At 46.9% G+C, this 15,753-nt stretch overlaps 1 protein-coding gene across 1 annotated transcript; it reads right to left on the bottom strand.

Annotated features, from left to right (window-relative positions):
* Positions 1-1,228: 1,228 nt before the first annotated feature.
* LOC133884252 (gibberellin 2-beta-dioxygenase 3-like) lies at positions 1,229-3,167 on the bottom strand. The gene is made up of 3 exons (XM_062323606.1): positions 2,648-3,167; positions 2,211-2,553; positions 1,229-2,048 (listed from the first exon to the last, which is right to left on the bottom strand). The coding sequence occupies exons 1-3, from the start codon at positions 3,040-3,042 to the stop codon at positions 1,704-1,706; spliced, it is 1,083 nt and encodes a 360-aa protein (XP_062179590.1). The 5' UTR covers positions 3,043-3,167; the 3' UTR covers positions 1,229-1,703.
* Positions 3,168-15,753: the final 12,586 nt, after the last annotated feature.

Genomic DNA, 15,753 nt, shown 5'->3' on the forward strand with positions numbered 1-15,753 from the left:
CATGAGAGGAGAGGAAGAAGGAGAGGTGAATCTATCCAGATTTAGTGGCTCCGGACCGATCGTCTTCAAGCTTGTGATCGGAGGCTTAAACTTGGTTGGATAGACACCAACCTTTGTGAGCTCGTTCTACACCTAGAGTACTTCGATTTGGTCAGTTGGTTTGAGCATTGGTTTAGTGGAGCATCAGATTTGAGAGTGGGTTTGTCAGTTCGGGTGACTGCAGTTTCAGCACTGAGCAGCTTTGGTAGACGATCAGTTTGGGTAGGGAAACGATGTCCGATTGAGCTGAAATTTTGATAGTTGTTGAGGACTCGTGAAACTACGTGCCTGCCAAATTTCATACATTGTGGATCTATGCTTTGTGAGATATGAGCAGATAATCGAAGGGAACATAATCTGTGTCATCTCTCCTTACTTTTATCATACCTCTTGTTAGTAGTGTATGGTTGTAGTTGTTAGTGTCAAGTTTGCAACTTGATGAATATATTTCTGCTTTTGTAATCCTCTGTAGGTTTTATAGAAGACTCCTTATACCTATTATTCATCATAGTAGAAATTTAGAATGGACCGATTGGTCTCGTGGTTTCTTACTCCTCACCTTGATAAGGCTTTTATATGTAAATTATTATATCAATTGTGTATGTGATTGTTATTATTCTGATGTATTTTTGTTGGTTGAAGCTCTCCTTATTCATCACAAAAGAGAGACTAATTGGTGCTTATTGCTGTCCTTATTCCCAACAATTATGCGTCAGGTAAAATGACTTGTTTACTCTAGCTAGTACTCCAGTTGCTTTCTCGCACTCTGTTGAACGGCTACACAGTGCTGATTAGCCTCATGCAAACACGGATCCTGCGCATAACTGGTCAAGACTTCGGAGAATCTGCAGCAGCAGCGACTACTGAGTACTGACCATCGAGAAAATCGAGTCCACTTGGTATCATGTAGTTCCCTTTTTTTGCTCGTTTGGTCAGGGAACGTTTATCCAACAAAAAGCAGGCAAGATCGGCGGAGACACGGGAAACGCGCAGCACGCAGCCAGTCCCGTCTTCGATCACATCACCAGATGAACCACGCGTGAATCCGTGCGTCAATATAACAGTAGTACGATCTTTTATCCACCAGTGGCACGACCAGATTCATCGAACTGAATCCCAAAATAATTTTCAGAGCAATGTTCTGTTGCAAACACATGCTAAAACGAAACAATGAAGCTGGGTCGAACACTTCACAACGTTACCATTTATAAGAGCTTCCAGAACCATACAGTCATAGAGACCGTTACATACACGGAGACTACTTGCATGAGCTGCCTATTTACGTACGAACACGTTCGGTGCACCAAGCAGTGATTAGCAAAGCTAGCGCCTGCCTCTGGCTGCCGGTAAAGGTAAGGCACAAAAGAGGCAGCATACATGCAAACAACGACTACTACTACTGGAAGTTACAAGGATCATGTACACGCAGTGGTCATCAGGCACAGAGGAGCAGAGCCTGCAAAGGACTGAAGGGCAGGTGCCAGTGTGCCAGTCTTGGCCCGGCCAAGCGAGCCAGTAACTACTCCACACAGTTACCCGATATGGATTAAACAAAAGGCGAGGTCGATCGATCAGGGGGTACGTGCAGCTAGCCGTGCAGGAGAATATTTGTAGGAGCCTAGCCTAGATCAACAGTACCAGTAGTGGCTGGCTGTTCGCCTGTGCTAGTACACTTGTGCCACCTGCTGCTTCTGCTGTTGCATGCAGGAGCTGCCACTGCAGTGCTGCGGATCGGCGCTGTTTGCGGGCTCGCTGGGCAGCATGGCGCGCAGCTCGAAGGGGCCGAGCCGGTGGTCGCCGAGGCGGGTCTTGTACGCGGCGCGCTTGTACTCGCCCCACGTGAACTCCCTGTACAGGCTCTGCTCCCCGTCCCGCATCACCTGCGGCAGCGGCCCGATCCGCTGCGATGGCGCCGGGCCGCCGAAGTAGATCACCGATAGCCGCGACTGCGTCCCCTCCGGCGCCACCACCCGGTGCTTCACGCTCCTGAACCGCCCGTTCGTCAGAACCTGCTCATAACAAAATCGATTAGTGACTTGAGCTTCTTCAAGGATACATGCATGCATGTGAAGTCTTTAACAACAGGTGCATCGAAGAAGAAAGAGCACCGAGTGAACAATGTGCAGCAGAAACATGCATGCACAAGAAAAGCGTTCAAAATATAGTAGTACCTGCAGCGAGTCTCCGACGTTGACGAAGAAGGATTCCGGGTCGGGGGGCACAGGGGCCCACCTACCGTCCCTGAGCTTGATCTGAAGACCCGCGGTGCAGTTGGACCTGAGCACGGAGATGATCTGCGGGTCCGTGTGCTCCCCGAACCCCGTCACGCCGCAGTCCCCCGGCGCCGGGGGGCAGGGCGGGTAGTAGTTAACCCGCACCATCTCGTCGCTGCCTTCCCGCCCCACCACCATCCTCCGCAGCAGCTCCCGGTCGAGACCGAGCTCCTCCTCCATCAGCTCCAGCACCCGTCCGCCCACCTCCCTCAGCGCAGCCGTGTACTCCTCCAATGCCATCCTGCACGTGCATGCACCAAGTTTTGATTCTTTCATTCTGGAAACATGCACGGAGAAGAACCAAGAACAAATAATCAATGGTGATGCTGGCTTACCGGAGTGAGGGCGGCAGGGAGGAGCTGAGAACGGAGTTGGAGCCGACGGAGAGGAGGAGGTACTCCAGCCAGCCGACGTCGCCGTTGGAGCCGATGCTCTTGCTGCCGTAGCCGAAGGGGCGGGCGGCGCCGGACATGTCCAGCTTGTCCTGGTGGGGAAGCGCGAAGAACGCCATCGCCCGGGCCTCCAGCGCGTCGGCGAGGCCAGCCGGCACGCCGTGGTTGGTCGCCCTGAAGAACCCCACGCTGCGGCACGCGTCCGCCACTGCCGCCGCCGCGCCCGGCGCCGACAGGTCGACGGACGGTATGGCGGCGGCCGACTGGCCTGCATTGTCCTTGGGGCACCTCATCAGCGGGATCTGGTCGACCGAGCTGGGCGCCGTTATCACAACCATGGCTAGCGAACGCTAAGGTACTGTTCCTCCTTGTGTACGTAGTAACAACAGAGCTCAGCTGCAGTAAGCGAAACAGAGCAGGAACAGGGGAGTTGCTAGCGAGGCAGGGGAGGCGTTGCTGTGTTTCACGTTTGCACTTTGTGGTGATACGATGCGGCGATGGCCTTGAATATATAGGCGGCCGGAGCAGCATAAGTTGCGCTAACGAGTGATTTGAAGTACAGACATATTCTTAACAAGCATTAGGTCATGCACCTTTAATTAGTTTTTTTTGCATAATAAGTGAGACTCTATTTAGCACTGCAGTGACTTCTAAGAGTAGGTGTACTTGCTTAATCCTACTTTTGAATGTTTTAGCTATATAAAAAAGATGATGCTATTCTTTGCCCGCTAAAAACGGTGTTAGTTTCAATCAACACCCTCCCCATACTATAAAAATTCAACGTCACCATCTTCTCTTCATCCTCTGTCTAGAGCAGCTCTATTCTTCTTCCTTCGTGCGACGTCCTCCGCTGCCTTGCCCGCCTTCCATGTGCTTGTCCCCCGCCTCTCATCCTGCTCCACCAGTCTCCGACGACGCTCCCACCGTCGGATCCATCGGCGTCATCTGCCACCGCACTTACTCGGCTTTCGTCGGGTCATCTCCGCTCGCCCCGACCCCAGCATCACCCACTAGTCGTCCTCCCACTCCGCCCCGCGCCCGCCTCCTCTATCGGGCTTCCTCCCTCCCCAAGAGCTCTCTCTAAGCCCATTGATGGAGAGTTTCGCTGGAAATTGAACCCCCCACCGCTAAACCTCACCGACTTTTTCAGTTCAACGTCACATGTCTCTCCGATTTTAGGTGACTAAAGATTAGAAAACATATGTTAAAAAACATCTTGGGAGGCACTATTCCTCGCTCGCCTTAAAATTTCTCTCTCAATCACCTAAAATCACATATTGTTTAGCATAAAAATACAGTAATACGAACGTATGATTTTGAATATATTGTTCAATAAAAAACATCTTCTATTGAGTAGAGCGGTGAAATCTTAAAACCAATAAGATTCTTCTAACAAGCTAAATTCCATTCCACTGTGCAACTGGAGCAAACACAGCACCTCAAACTGCCCCTAACTCGGTGCTTGGGTCGTTGTCGACGGGGGTGGCGGTGTACAACAAAAAATGGATCTGGTACAAGGACAACTGATCACATTGCATTTCGGTCTGAATAACAGCTTACAAATGGAGTAGCCATCGCCTACGTGGGCACAGCACCAGAGGCAAAGGCAAGGCAACCCACTGGAGTCCACCACATGCGTCACCACACCAGCGATGAGTCAAGTTTGCGTGACTCTGTCCGTTGCTAATCTGCAGGACGAGTGAACAATGCGGATGAGTGTTTTAGTTAATTTTCTTTTTAAATTTGAGCTGGACAAGATATGTTTAGTTTTTCTCCCACCTTTTTTTAGTTCAGATCATCAAACTCGATGAACACAGCTGTTTCAGAATTTCAGTACTAGAAGACAATGGCACATGATGTAGTTTTGAGTACAATAATTCATTTCCAATGGACTCTCATTGTTTACTTAACTTCCCTGGGCTAAATGTTGTTAAAGAAGGCATCATGTCTAAGGATATGTTTATTGGGCCAATGGGCTCTCAGGTTCTTTTATTCACTGATATTGTTTATGTCACTATATTGTCTGAGCATTTGTTTATCCTAGTAGCTCGTAGCTTTCGACCACGAGTTGGAATTCAGCTCACCTTTTGATAACAAAATTTGACGTCTCAGCCCGTTTGGTCTTATAAGAAAAAAAAAAGGCAGAGCCATATTTAACACCGACCATTACTACCAAATCCACGGTCCATACCACGGGCTAAAATCCATAGTTGCTTCCAAATCCATAGTTTCTCTGCAGTCCACACTTGGCTAGTGACTTAGTTCAGGCATGCATACGTAGACATTTCAGCTCATCGAAACCAATGTGCTACAGCATGCATTTCGAGTATGTGTTGCACGTATGTGTGCAGCGGTATTACCCTGTGAACTGTGATGCAATCCCAAGATGTCGTTGCTTTTGATTTAGCTCCCAAGATATTATATTTTATGCATGGCCTCTCGGATAGCCTCGTGCTACAGTAAAAGGAGATCTGGACGGGTCCGACGTGGCCCTCCTCCGTCTTCGGCACACCGGCCGCGTTGTGCAGGGCAAGAGACCCTTCCCTTATATAGCAGTAGTATAGTTCTAGGTTACTCGACGCCTTTGCTCACCGTATCAGCCTTCGACGATACTGCCAGCCTCCACCACCTACGTCATACCGCGCCACCGGCCATCATGCCCCATCACTTGTCCTACCGCTCGCTCGGCCACACTGAGCCTCGCCTTCGCCCCTCGGGCCGCCCCACGATGGTGATGGACGGGAATGCACGATGGGCGTGCGCGCAGGCTGCCATTGCTGGGCGGCCATGAGGCCGGGCAGCGCGCCCTGGAGGAGACAGTGCGGCTCTCCCACGCCTGGGGTGTCCGCAATCTCAATGCCTTCGTCTTCTCCAACGTGACCTGAGTTGGCCCAAGGTGGAGGTTTGTGTGGGTGTTGTATCTCCTATCGCCGCCATGGCCTTCGCAGTCTCTATCGCCATTCTCGTCACCAGATTCGTCATCGATGGCCTCGAAGGTGGTCCAATGAGTATGTCAATAAAGCTTCCCGCCTTCCCCGATCTCACTTCATTTTATGCCGTCCTGGAGCCCTCGCTGTGGTGTCACCGCCCTCGCGTTACTGGGGACCCCATCCCTGCTCATCACGGCATGGGCGGTGGAGGCGGGTGGGGACCCCATGGACGTGTGGGGGCCGGTGCCGTCGATGGAGGTGGCCGTGGCAAAAGCACCCGTGGATGTGTAGGTGTGATAGGTGTTGTGTATGCGTTTACGAAGGTGTTTCTGTTAGGTTTGTGTATGCGTATGGGTTTGATAGTCTACTAGATCACCAGTGTTTTGCCAGTGGTGCTACATGTTGGCAGGCCGTTTCTGGCCTATCGGCCTGCTGCTGATCTTATCGGGTCACCGATTTGTAGGAGTTTGTTTTAGGAGCATCAGATTTGGGAGTTGACAGTAGGAAAGTGTGGCAACATTTGGATCTACACCGTGCATATGTCATGCTTCTCTCCAGTGGTGTCTTCGGCCTACATGAGCTCATCGATGACAACTGTGATAGGTTTATAGGTAGGGTTCTTGCGTTTGGGTGAGGGATGCTCCTGATCCTCTGGGTGTTTGTTCCTGTCTTCGGGTTATCAGGGGTTGCTCCGGTGAAGTTTGATCTGCTTTCGGGTCATCGGACCTCTCTCCGACGATGCCCGATCTGTTTTCCTTGACCGATTTCGACGACGACATCGCCAATATTCATTCAGTGTGTCAGATGCGTCTTGACAGTTGGCCTGAGACTTGGCTCTTGTGGTTTCTTCCAAGGTTTGGGGCTCGTCGCTAAGGTTGACTAGAGGGTTGAGCTTCTACATCAGTGACTGTATCGTTGCATCCGTGCGGTAGAGCGTTACAGCGTTCGATGGGATGCTCCACAGAGAATGTTGCCATGGTGTACTTTTTTATTCTCTTTTCTTTTAAGGACTTGGTTGTAAGTTAGGGATGTAATGTGCTTCCAGTTTAATAGAAATCCCACCCCATTTGGGGAAAAAAAAATGAAACGGTCGCCTTCGTGATTTCCCATTGAGGTTACTATTACTTCAAAGCTAAAACGACGTGCATGTCTGGCTCCTTTGAATGTGACACGATGACCTTGCGTCCAGAAGTACGCTAAAACTACCGTTCGTACGTACGTGTAGACTGTAGAGCACTGCGTTAATTTTCGTTTGGCTGTATTTAGCTTCGCGCCGTAATGCCCATACTGTAACATACAGCAACGGCTCATGGCTTTGGTGTACCGTGTACGATACATACGGGCCAGAGATACATCAAGCAAACTCGAGGTCGAGGAAGCATGCACAAAAGTTGACACCGATCTTTGGACAGAAAAAACGAACAGATATCCAGTAAATCCAATACCATAACGTTCTGGAGGTATAACGATTACAATTCGATATGCAAATGAATAGTTGTGACATGTTTAAACAGCGACACTCAGGTTGATCACGACGGTGGAAAGCGATACGGTTGTTTCGCAACCAAAATTTTTACATCGACCCGTCAGACACCTTGCAGTAGTTCACGTACGCAGCATCGGATCCAGAGATGAACTTGCGTAGTTCACGTACGCAGTAGTTCATGTTCCATGGAGTACACACACGTTGCAGCAACAGTACTTGCGTAAGTGCGTAGCGTGCATGTCATGGCATCAACAACAGCTGCCACCGAACCAACGTGGTCACCACCGGGCCGGAGAACCTACCGGAGCCGAGGCGAGGTCCACCGTGTCGGTGGATTCGAGCCCAGGAGGACGTCTCCGGCTTCTGGCCCCTCCGGCGCGGTCCCTCGGCCTCGCGAACCAGCCGACATGCGTCTAGCCGCGGCACCGCGCGCGGCGGGTCCTCGAACACGCGTCGGATCGGGCCGCCGGCAAATTATTGGCTCCAAACATCGGAGTCAAGCTCGAACGAATCAATGCGTGCGCGTTGAGCCGGGCGCGCGTACGGCGCCGTCCGGCCGTATCCATCGACCCGGTCCGCCGCGGCGCCGCCGTTGTTTTTACGTGGCATCCTTTGTGCCACTCGTGCTAATCAACGTACGACGAATCCCAGGACAATGCAGCTGTAAAATAAAAAGGCAAGTGTGCGTTCACGTCAAAGCTCTTTGATAAGGAACGCATATGCAACGCCAGGAGAGCACATTTGCTCAGCTTGGCCAGCTGTAGTCCGGCCGGCCTGTTGGTGACGCGTTCCGTCGAACCCGGCCAATATTCATCGTACATCGCGACGCTACCCCGCCGGGCCAGTCTGATGGTGATGACTCGATCTGTGGGCGCAAGTACCGACGTGTCAGTCATGTCCGACCGTGCTGGCAGCTGCAGCTACGACCTAGATCATCTCGACAGCACCGGCTCGGCATACCCAACAATAGGCACGTCATGAAATTCTCCATACTCATCTGGAAACATATAATTCGTCACGCTAGTAGAGTTTTTATAGAACTCATTATCATGATTGTATTTGATCCACCTTGCGGGAGGCTTCTCCCACACAAGTTAACGATGTCTTAACCTTACAATACTTGCAATGGAGTATTTGCGGAATGCCATATCTCAAACTCACTATATTATCTATCTCATAGACACCATTACCTCATCATACCTTCTCTTGTTTTAGGTCATCCACAGTATCCACATTGCCCACTAAGATAAAACAGCTTCTCGTTTCAGGCATACCTTGTTCATGTAAGCACCTATGTCCATAGCTAGTTGCACACTACCGAGTGACCTAACCGAGACGTCGCTTTCGTTATCTCCTTAGCTTGTTGCAGCGAACGCGACCGCGAAGTGCATCTGTGCATGTTCACGTGAGCCTCACGGGGTTCAGATTGGCTGTCCCAATGGAACGCCGGCACGCAGGGAAACACGTCGACGGCGCCGTGGGTGTTCTGATCTCTTACTATTCCATGCATACGAAATTGCATGCATCATCAACAGTACTTGGATCAAACACTGCACCTACCTCGTTATTTTCCTCTTCCAAAACCACTTGCTTGCTGCCTGTAGATAAATGGAAGTAGCCTTGTTTTCTGAAAGGAATACCGAAGGTTCAATTTACTTTATTTTCGTTCAAAATATATTTGATTTACTGAATTACGTACCAAAGAAATCACAGAACGTAAGTCAAATACGCTCGCAGAAGGAGAGTAAAGAAGATCTGGATGAGCGATTGATGACCAGAGCGAGAGATTGGATGGGCTTGACAAGCCTACGCTGTTACCTAGGGGCCTTCAGCCCTTGTTTGGTGTTTTAACCAGGGTGTCGGCATGAGGCCGGCCTGGCCTGGTTGTCTAATCTTGTTAGCGTTGGCCCATATTTACGATGACTTTTGTCGGCCTGCACCAGCTAATCTTTAACGATTAACTACTTGCTATTTTACCCTTAAAAAACGAGTATACTCCTATTATGACACACCAGGTTTTTAGACCTCTCTAGAGCGTGCCAGTGACTGTTCACATGGTGTTGTGAACACGTTGAACGTATTCGCGTTCGTTGTGCTACCAGTAGTCGAGAGCTCACTGCAGCTGGTTAGAATGGAACCCAGACCTTTCTAACTCTCAACCCATTACTGATGTCATTCTTACATACACGCATACATTCATTCATAGATGTACAAGTACAGGTTCGTTGGCATTTCCCAAAAAAAAATATATTACAAGTCTTTGGTCGTGACATACAATTGCATTTTTCATGTGGTTGTCTCATAATTACATACGTATGCACACACACATACGTACGTACGTACATGAGAAGTGGTATTTCTAAAAGAAATGTCTGCTTCTTGGAAGATAGCATTTTTTTCTAGGAGGGTAAATTTACTAAATTTCATATAGCCATTTATTTGTGACTATTATTTTTAGCGGACAAGTAAATGATCATGGCATTTTAGGAAATCACAGAAAATCCAATAAACGAGCCAAATATCGGAAATTCGACTTTGACTTTTCCAAGCCATGATCTTTTTTAGAAAAACACCTAAAATTTCAGAAATAGCAAAATCGAGCCACAAATGCCATGCAAACTACACCAAGGACCAAATTGCAAAAGTATAATCTTTGTGAAGGGTTCAAAACACAAAAGAGTCACATTTCCAATACAAGAATGATTTTTTAGCCTCATACTTAGCTTCCAATTTCCCCAAAATTACAAGAATGCCATAACCGAAATTACCAAAATATCCTCATTGCCATCTAACTGGTTTATGTGTCAAAACCACATTATCACAAATATGCCAAATGAATTTGGCAATCCTAGGTGTCAACACCACCCAATTTACCATGCCAGGAAAATTAGAGGGAAAATGCAAATAGGATGGAAATCATGTAGTATAAATAGGCAAGGGGAGGCCACCTTGGACCTCTAATGCCATTTCGGGCAAGGGGTCAAGGTGAGCTCATGCATCCCTCTCATCCCCTTCTTCTTTCTTTTGCTCAAGTTCATGGCTAACATGAATGCATGTCCATGCCATGAAAGGGAGCAAGGTGGATGATGGAAGTATGGCTCGATCTTTCAAAAAATAATATGATATGTTGATTCGTGGAGTTTTTACGTTGATAATTTAAAGGCTCCGGCGAGAACAGATCGAAAACTCTCACAACCACTATACCACTACTTCGTGGTTATCAATCGTGCCGAACACGGTTGATCTCATCAAGAAGGTTTTTCCTACATGTGATCGAGAACACAAGCAAGAGAATAGAGGATGTAATCTGAATTATTATTGTGAATATAGATGAAGTTCACAAAGTGAAGTTTCTCAAACTGAACAATTGGCAAAACTGCAACATGGCAGAATAATCTAAGAAAAATCCGAGTCTAAACATGGCCCCTACTGAATATATGAGAGGGAAATGTAAAGAGGTCGACCAAGGGTTGTGTGGCCATGGAGAGGGGCTCACACAACCTGGGCTTAGACCTCAACACGCTTACAAGGCCCGACACGTCCCAAAATGGTGATACAACACCTTATTTCTTCGATTCTGATTAATTTCCAAGGAATATAGGGGTGTGACTAAATCCATTAGAAATGGCTCATCGTAAGCTTTCTAGAAAATACAAGAAAACCTCAATTGGACTCCATATACGAAAGTTATGCATATTTTATTAATGTGGTGTCTGCAGACTTCGAACTGAATTTAGAGTTCGACTTGAGAACGACTTGGAGTCTGATTTAACCAGCCTCATACCCGACACCATCGACCGCACTCCAAAAAGTCACAGCTACAAAGATAATCGGCTTATCGTTCCCATATACGACATGTAGTAAGCACGAAAAGTGCTAAAACCACTACAACAATGATAGGTGTTTAAATAATGCAAGTGATCTACGGTGTCCGTGTCTCTATCCCAACTTACCCAGGAAAACTCCACATCTGAGCAGGACAAACACCCCTAACACTGCTCACATCTCGCCTCATCCACCCTACTCATCCAACCAACACCATCAACCCATAATTATGATCATTATGCAAGTAATTAAAGCTTATGCTCGTGAACGATAAAACATTTCACCGCTCGATTTTTACCGAGGAACTAAGCACTTGCTAAACATCACGAATAACATTTTAAGTTAGACACCATTATATTGAACGTAGGCTACAAGGATACAAATAAATAATTATGCAAGATAGGAGAATTAGTGCATCAACATAGATTCTACCCATCATAAACTCTACATCAACTCGAACTTATGCATAACATACATAAAGCGTAATTTATCACATATGATGCATATGATACAAATTAATGGGAGAAGTATTCTTAAATACTTGCCTTAATGCTCAGGCGTTTGCCTTATGCTACCCGCGCAACACTCGTAAAACGCAGATTGGCGTCGCCTTCAACTACGATCGCGACACACTCTGGTTCTTCGTTCACTAAAGAAGAGTAGGTGCAATGATGAGCATAAATAAAATGCACAATGTATGCTACAATATGTATAAGATATACGGAGAATAACGAAACTTGCGGTTTAAACAACGTCGGAAAAGTAACAGGATGCCGGAAGATTATCTCCGATTGAGGCACTCAGTTTACCTCATATTTCTAGGGAAGCCTTCATGAATCCATGGGAACCGAGCTCTTCCATAACACTGCCTACCACTCTCAAACTTACGGTCAAACTGAGAGGGTGAATCAGATTCTAGAAGATATGTTGCGAGCTTGTGCTCTCACATATGGGAAGAAGTGGAAAATTTGCTTGCCATTCGCCTAGTTCTCCTACAACAATAGTTATCAGTCGAGCATTGGAATGTCGTTGTTTGAAACTCTCTATGGCCAAAGATGCCAAACACCATTAAATTAGTTTGAATCCGGCGAATGGGTTTTTCTAGTACCGGATTTGGTCATAGAGGCAGAACAACATGTTCTGGCTATTCTCAAGTGTCACCTCACGGCTCAGTCCCGATAGAAGATCTATGCAGACTGTCGCTAATGAGAACTTGTGTTTGATATTAGAGACTTCGTATATCTCAAGGTGTCGCCTGTCAAAGGGGTCCGACGCTTTCAAGTCCGAGGGAAGTTGGCGTCTCGTTATGTAAGGATTTTCCAAATCATTGATCGGCGTGAAGAGGTGGCCTATCAATTAGACCTATCTCTATCCCTCTCCATTATCCATGACATGTTTCATGTCTCGTAACTTATGAAATACCTTCAAATTCCAACCAAAGTCATTGAGGTTGCAAATCAAGAATTGCAACCAGATCTCTCATATTACGAGCGACCAATTCGAATCTTGGATAAAGCGGAACGCAAGACTCGATGACACTCTATTAAGTTCATCAAAGTCTAATGGAGCAACAACACCGAGGATGAAGCAATTTGGGAGTGTGGGGATAAAATACGCTCTGAATATCCTTAACTTTTTGTGAACTTCTAAATGTCATTGAAATTTTGCATAATTACAGTGTGTCACATGTTTATAATCATTACCAAGTTGAATGAGGAATTTGTTCCCAAAGGATTGCACTTAGAAACTATCCAATTGGGAGAACCATACTCTTGACGGTCTGGCCGTTGTTGATCTACCGGTTCGACCACCAGAGTCGTTTAGAGCCCAAAAGCTCTCTGTTCCTTGGTGGTCTGACCGTTAGTCGGTGGTCTGACCGCTGGCATAATGTCAGTCCGACCGACAAAGCTCAAAACTCTCTATATAGATTTCGGTCTAACCGTCATCCCCGCGTTCTAACCGAGCCTAGCTATGGTCTGACTACCAGTTCATGTGAAGGTCTAATGCTGCCTTCCCATTCTGTCGATGGATTTCAACGAAGTTTGTTTCCATTTATGGAGAAATCTTTCCCGTTCCACCACTATTACCTTCTCCCTGAGTTTGCTGAATCTCAAAATTCTAATTACACAATTAAGCATGCATAGTCATTATGGCGTTATGTTTTATATGATTAATTATTATTTTGGATATTTTTAGAGTGGAAATGATTTAGGAAGAGATAGGAAAATCTTAAATACCTTAGAGAAAAGAAGAAAAGAAAGAAGAAAGAAAAGAGGGGCAAATTTAGGAAAACTCAACAAAGATCCCTTTCACGGTCTGACCGCTAGGAGGCAGTCATGTAGGCTTGCCACATGAACTTCCCGCGGTCTGATCGACACCTCCCGCGGTCTGACCGCCACAACGCAGAGACTCCACTTGAGGAAATCAGCCAACTCTCTCACACTCACTCTCTCTCACACTCTCACTCTCACTAACCCTTCACCCACACCAAGAGAGAGTGAGAAATCACCTCGACGTCCACGATGATTGGAGATTGATGAAGGGAACTTTCTCGAGCTCCCTGAAGGCTTTCTCTAGCTCATCCCCTTCATCCTCGTCATCGGGGGAGTTCCTCTCTGCGTTCATCCACCTCAAGCTCCAACACCACCCCGGAGCCCAATCTCCAAATCAGAACTTCCCCGAAGTGAACCCCTCCAATAGAAACCTTCTCTACGCCAAGTAGAGGCATCCCCTACTATTTTCCTGTCATTCTCGAGCTCTAATTGGCCTCCATTCCATTTAGACCCAAGTTTAACCTTAGCCTAGAGCTTCTCCATGGGGTATTTTGAGTTTAGCTTGGCGAATATTGTCCAAATCACTTTAGAAGCACTCCATTAGTCCCATACAATGTTTTGGTACCCTTCACAATCGAAGGCATCACCGGAACCTTCATCGGCGACTTTTGAAAGGTGCTGTCGGCAAAGTCTCATGGTTTGACCGCCACTAGGGTCAGTCTGACCACCAGACGGTGGTCTGGCCACTAACATACCATTAGTCTGATCGCCAAAAGTCAAAACCTTCTGCAAGCCGACGGTCAGACCGACACCTCCATATCGATCTGACCGCTAGCCATTCAAGGTTGTATAGCCATTCAAGGTTGTATGTACTTAAGTTACCTTATCTGAGGTTTTGAACTTTGAAGCCATAATCTTTTGGCAGTCTTTTGCAAATGTTTTTGAAACTCGATGCTCTATTAATATTCAAGTATGCATAATATGTACGCTTTTACATCATTTGATTATTTATACAATGCATTCTTGATTTATTTTGAGAGCGTTGCGCCGATGGTCCAAGCAAGTGAAGACGACGCCAAGCTTCCTGAGTTCTGTGAGTGCTATGCGGGTAGTATCAGACAACCGCTAGGGCAGCAAGGCATGAATCTAAGCATATTACACCCTTTTGTTTGAATTAATTGGAGTCTAAATTGATAAGTCATTTCTTATGTAGGTTTGCATGTTTAGCGATGTCGATGTTGGGTTTAGCTAGGTAGAACCTATATTGATTTGCACTACCTCTACCTTGAATTGTTGATGTTACATATTCTTGTAGTCTTGATAACATTGTTGATGTCTAACTTAAGAATTATTCGAAATGCTTAGTGTTTCGCGGATTCGAAACGTCTAGCGTTTGAATTTGTATTTGAAATTATGTATGTAATATTGCGGGCGTGCCAGTATACAGAGTATACAAGAGACAGGATACAATGTAATGGAATTGTAACTTTATTCATTCATATTGAATTCATAAAGTACATCTTTCGATTACACTTGTTTTACTCCTCAAACGCACACGCTATCTGACTATCTTCATGATTTGGCGATTGCTTTGTCTTGGTTCCCGTGGCCTCGTGGGGCTCTCCGGTTAATTACGCCCGTCTTCGGGCTACCTCCGATTAAGTGCGCTGGCGGTCGTCATACCGAGGTCGTCTCCGAGTCTGCAAGGCTGTAGTCACACGCAACAAAGACCAAGCAAAGTGAGCGTTAGAAATAAAAGCAGTAGAGAATGGGATCACAGTCTAGCATGAACTTTTTGGACTGTTTATGTATCCCGGGTCATCATCGACCACATAGGCCTCAGAATTGTGTTTTTTTATGAAGAGATGGGTTAGGAGCGTGGCACGACACGTAGCTTCGACCGAAAATAGCAGCATGGCCACAACCGGGAGCTCCGACGCCGTGCTTGACTCACTAACTCCTCTTTGGGCCTCGGACTTGTCCTCATCGGCCGACCCAAGGCAACACACCACAAAGGCGAACACCACAAAGGCGAGGGTGATCACTGTTTGGGCCACGCAGGCTCCAGCCACAAAGGCGATAATCTGGTTAGCCACAAAGGCGACGATAAGCCACAAAGGCAAAAGGGCAATCACCTTTCTTTTATGCTGTTGCTTGTAAATTTCAGGGAGAGTAAAGTAGCCATAGCATCAACCGACAATAACCAAGGCAGGGGAAGATCAGCAGCATAAGCAAGATTGAGGCACTATCAGCATATCCAGTACCATCAACACCAAACTAACAACATCAACTTTCTATTCACCAGGGACAATGATGAAGCTAACAGAAATCATGAATCAATCATGAACAAGTAATCGTAGGGCACCAATATGATTGAGCTATCACCAGCATGTGTCAAGCAACTACAGTCAACCAATAGATGGAGTGACCATGAAGATCACAGCCGATTGACCACTACTCGGCACTAAAAAAAAAAACACCAGGCCAGCGCCCAAACAACACCGGGACAATACTGAAAAAAAAGGGGAGGGGGCA

Source organism: Phragmites australis, chromosome 11, assembly GCF_958298935.1.
Source record: "Phragmites australis chromosome 11, lpPhrAust1.1, whole genome shotgun sequence".
Taxonomy (NCBI): Eukaryota; Viridiplantae; Streptophyta; class Magnoliopsida; order Poales; family Poaceae; genus Phragmites; species Phragmites australis.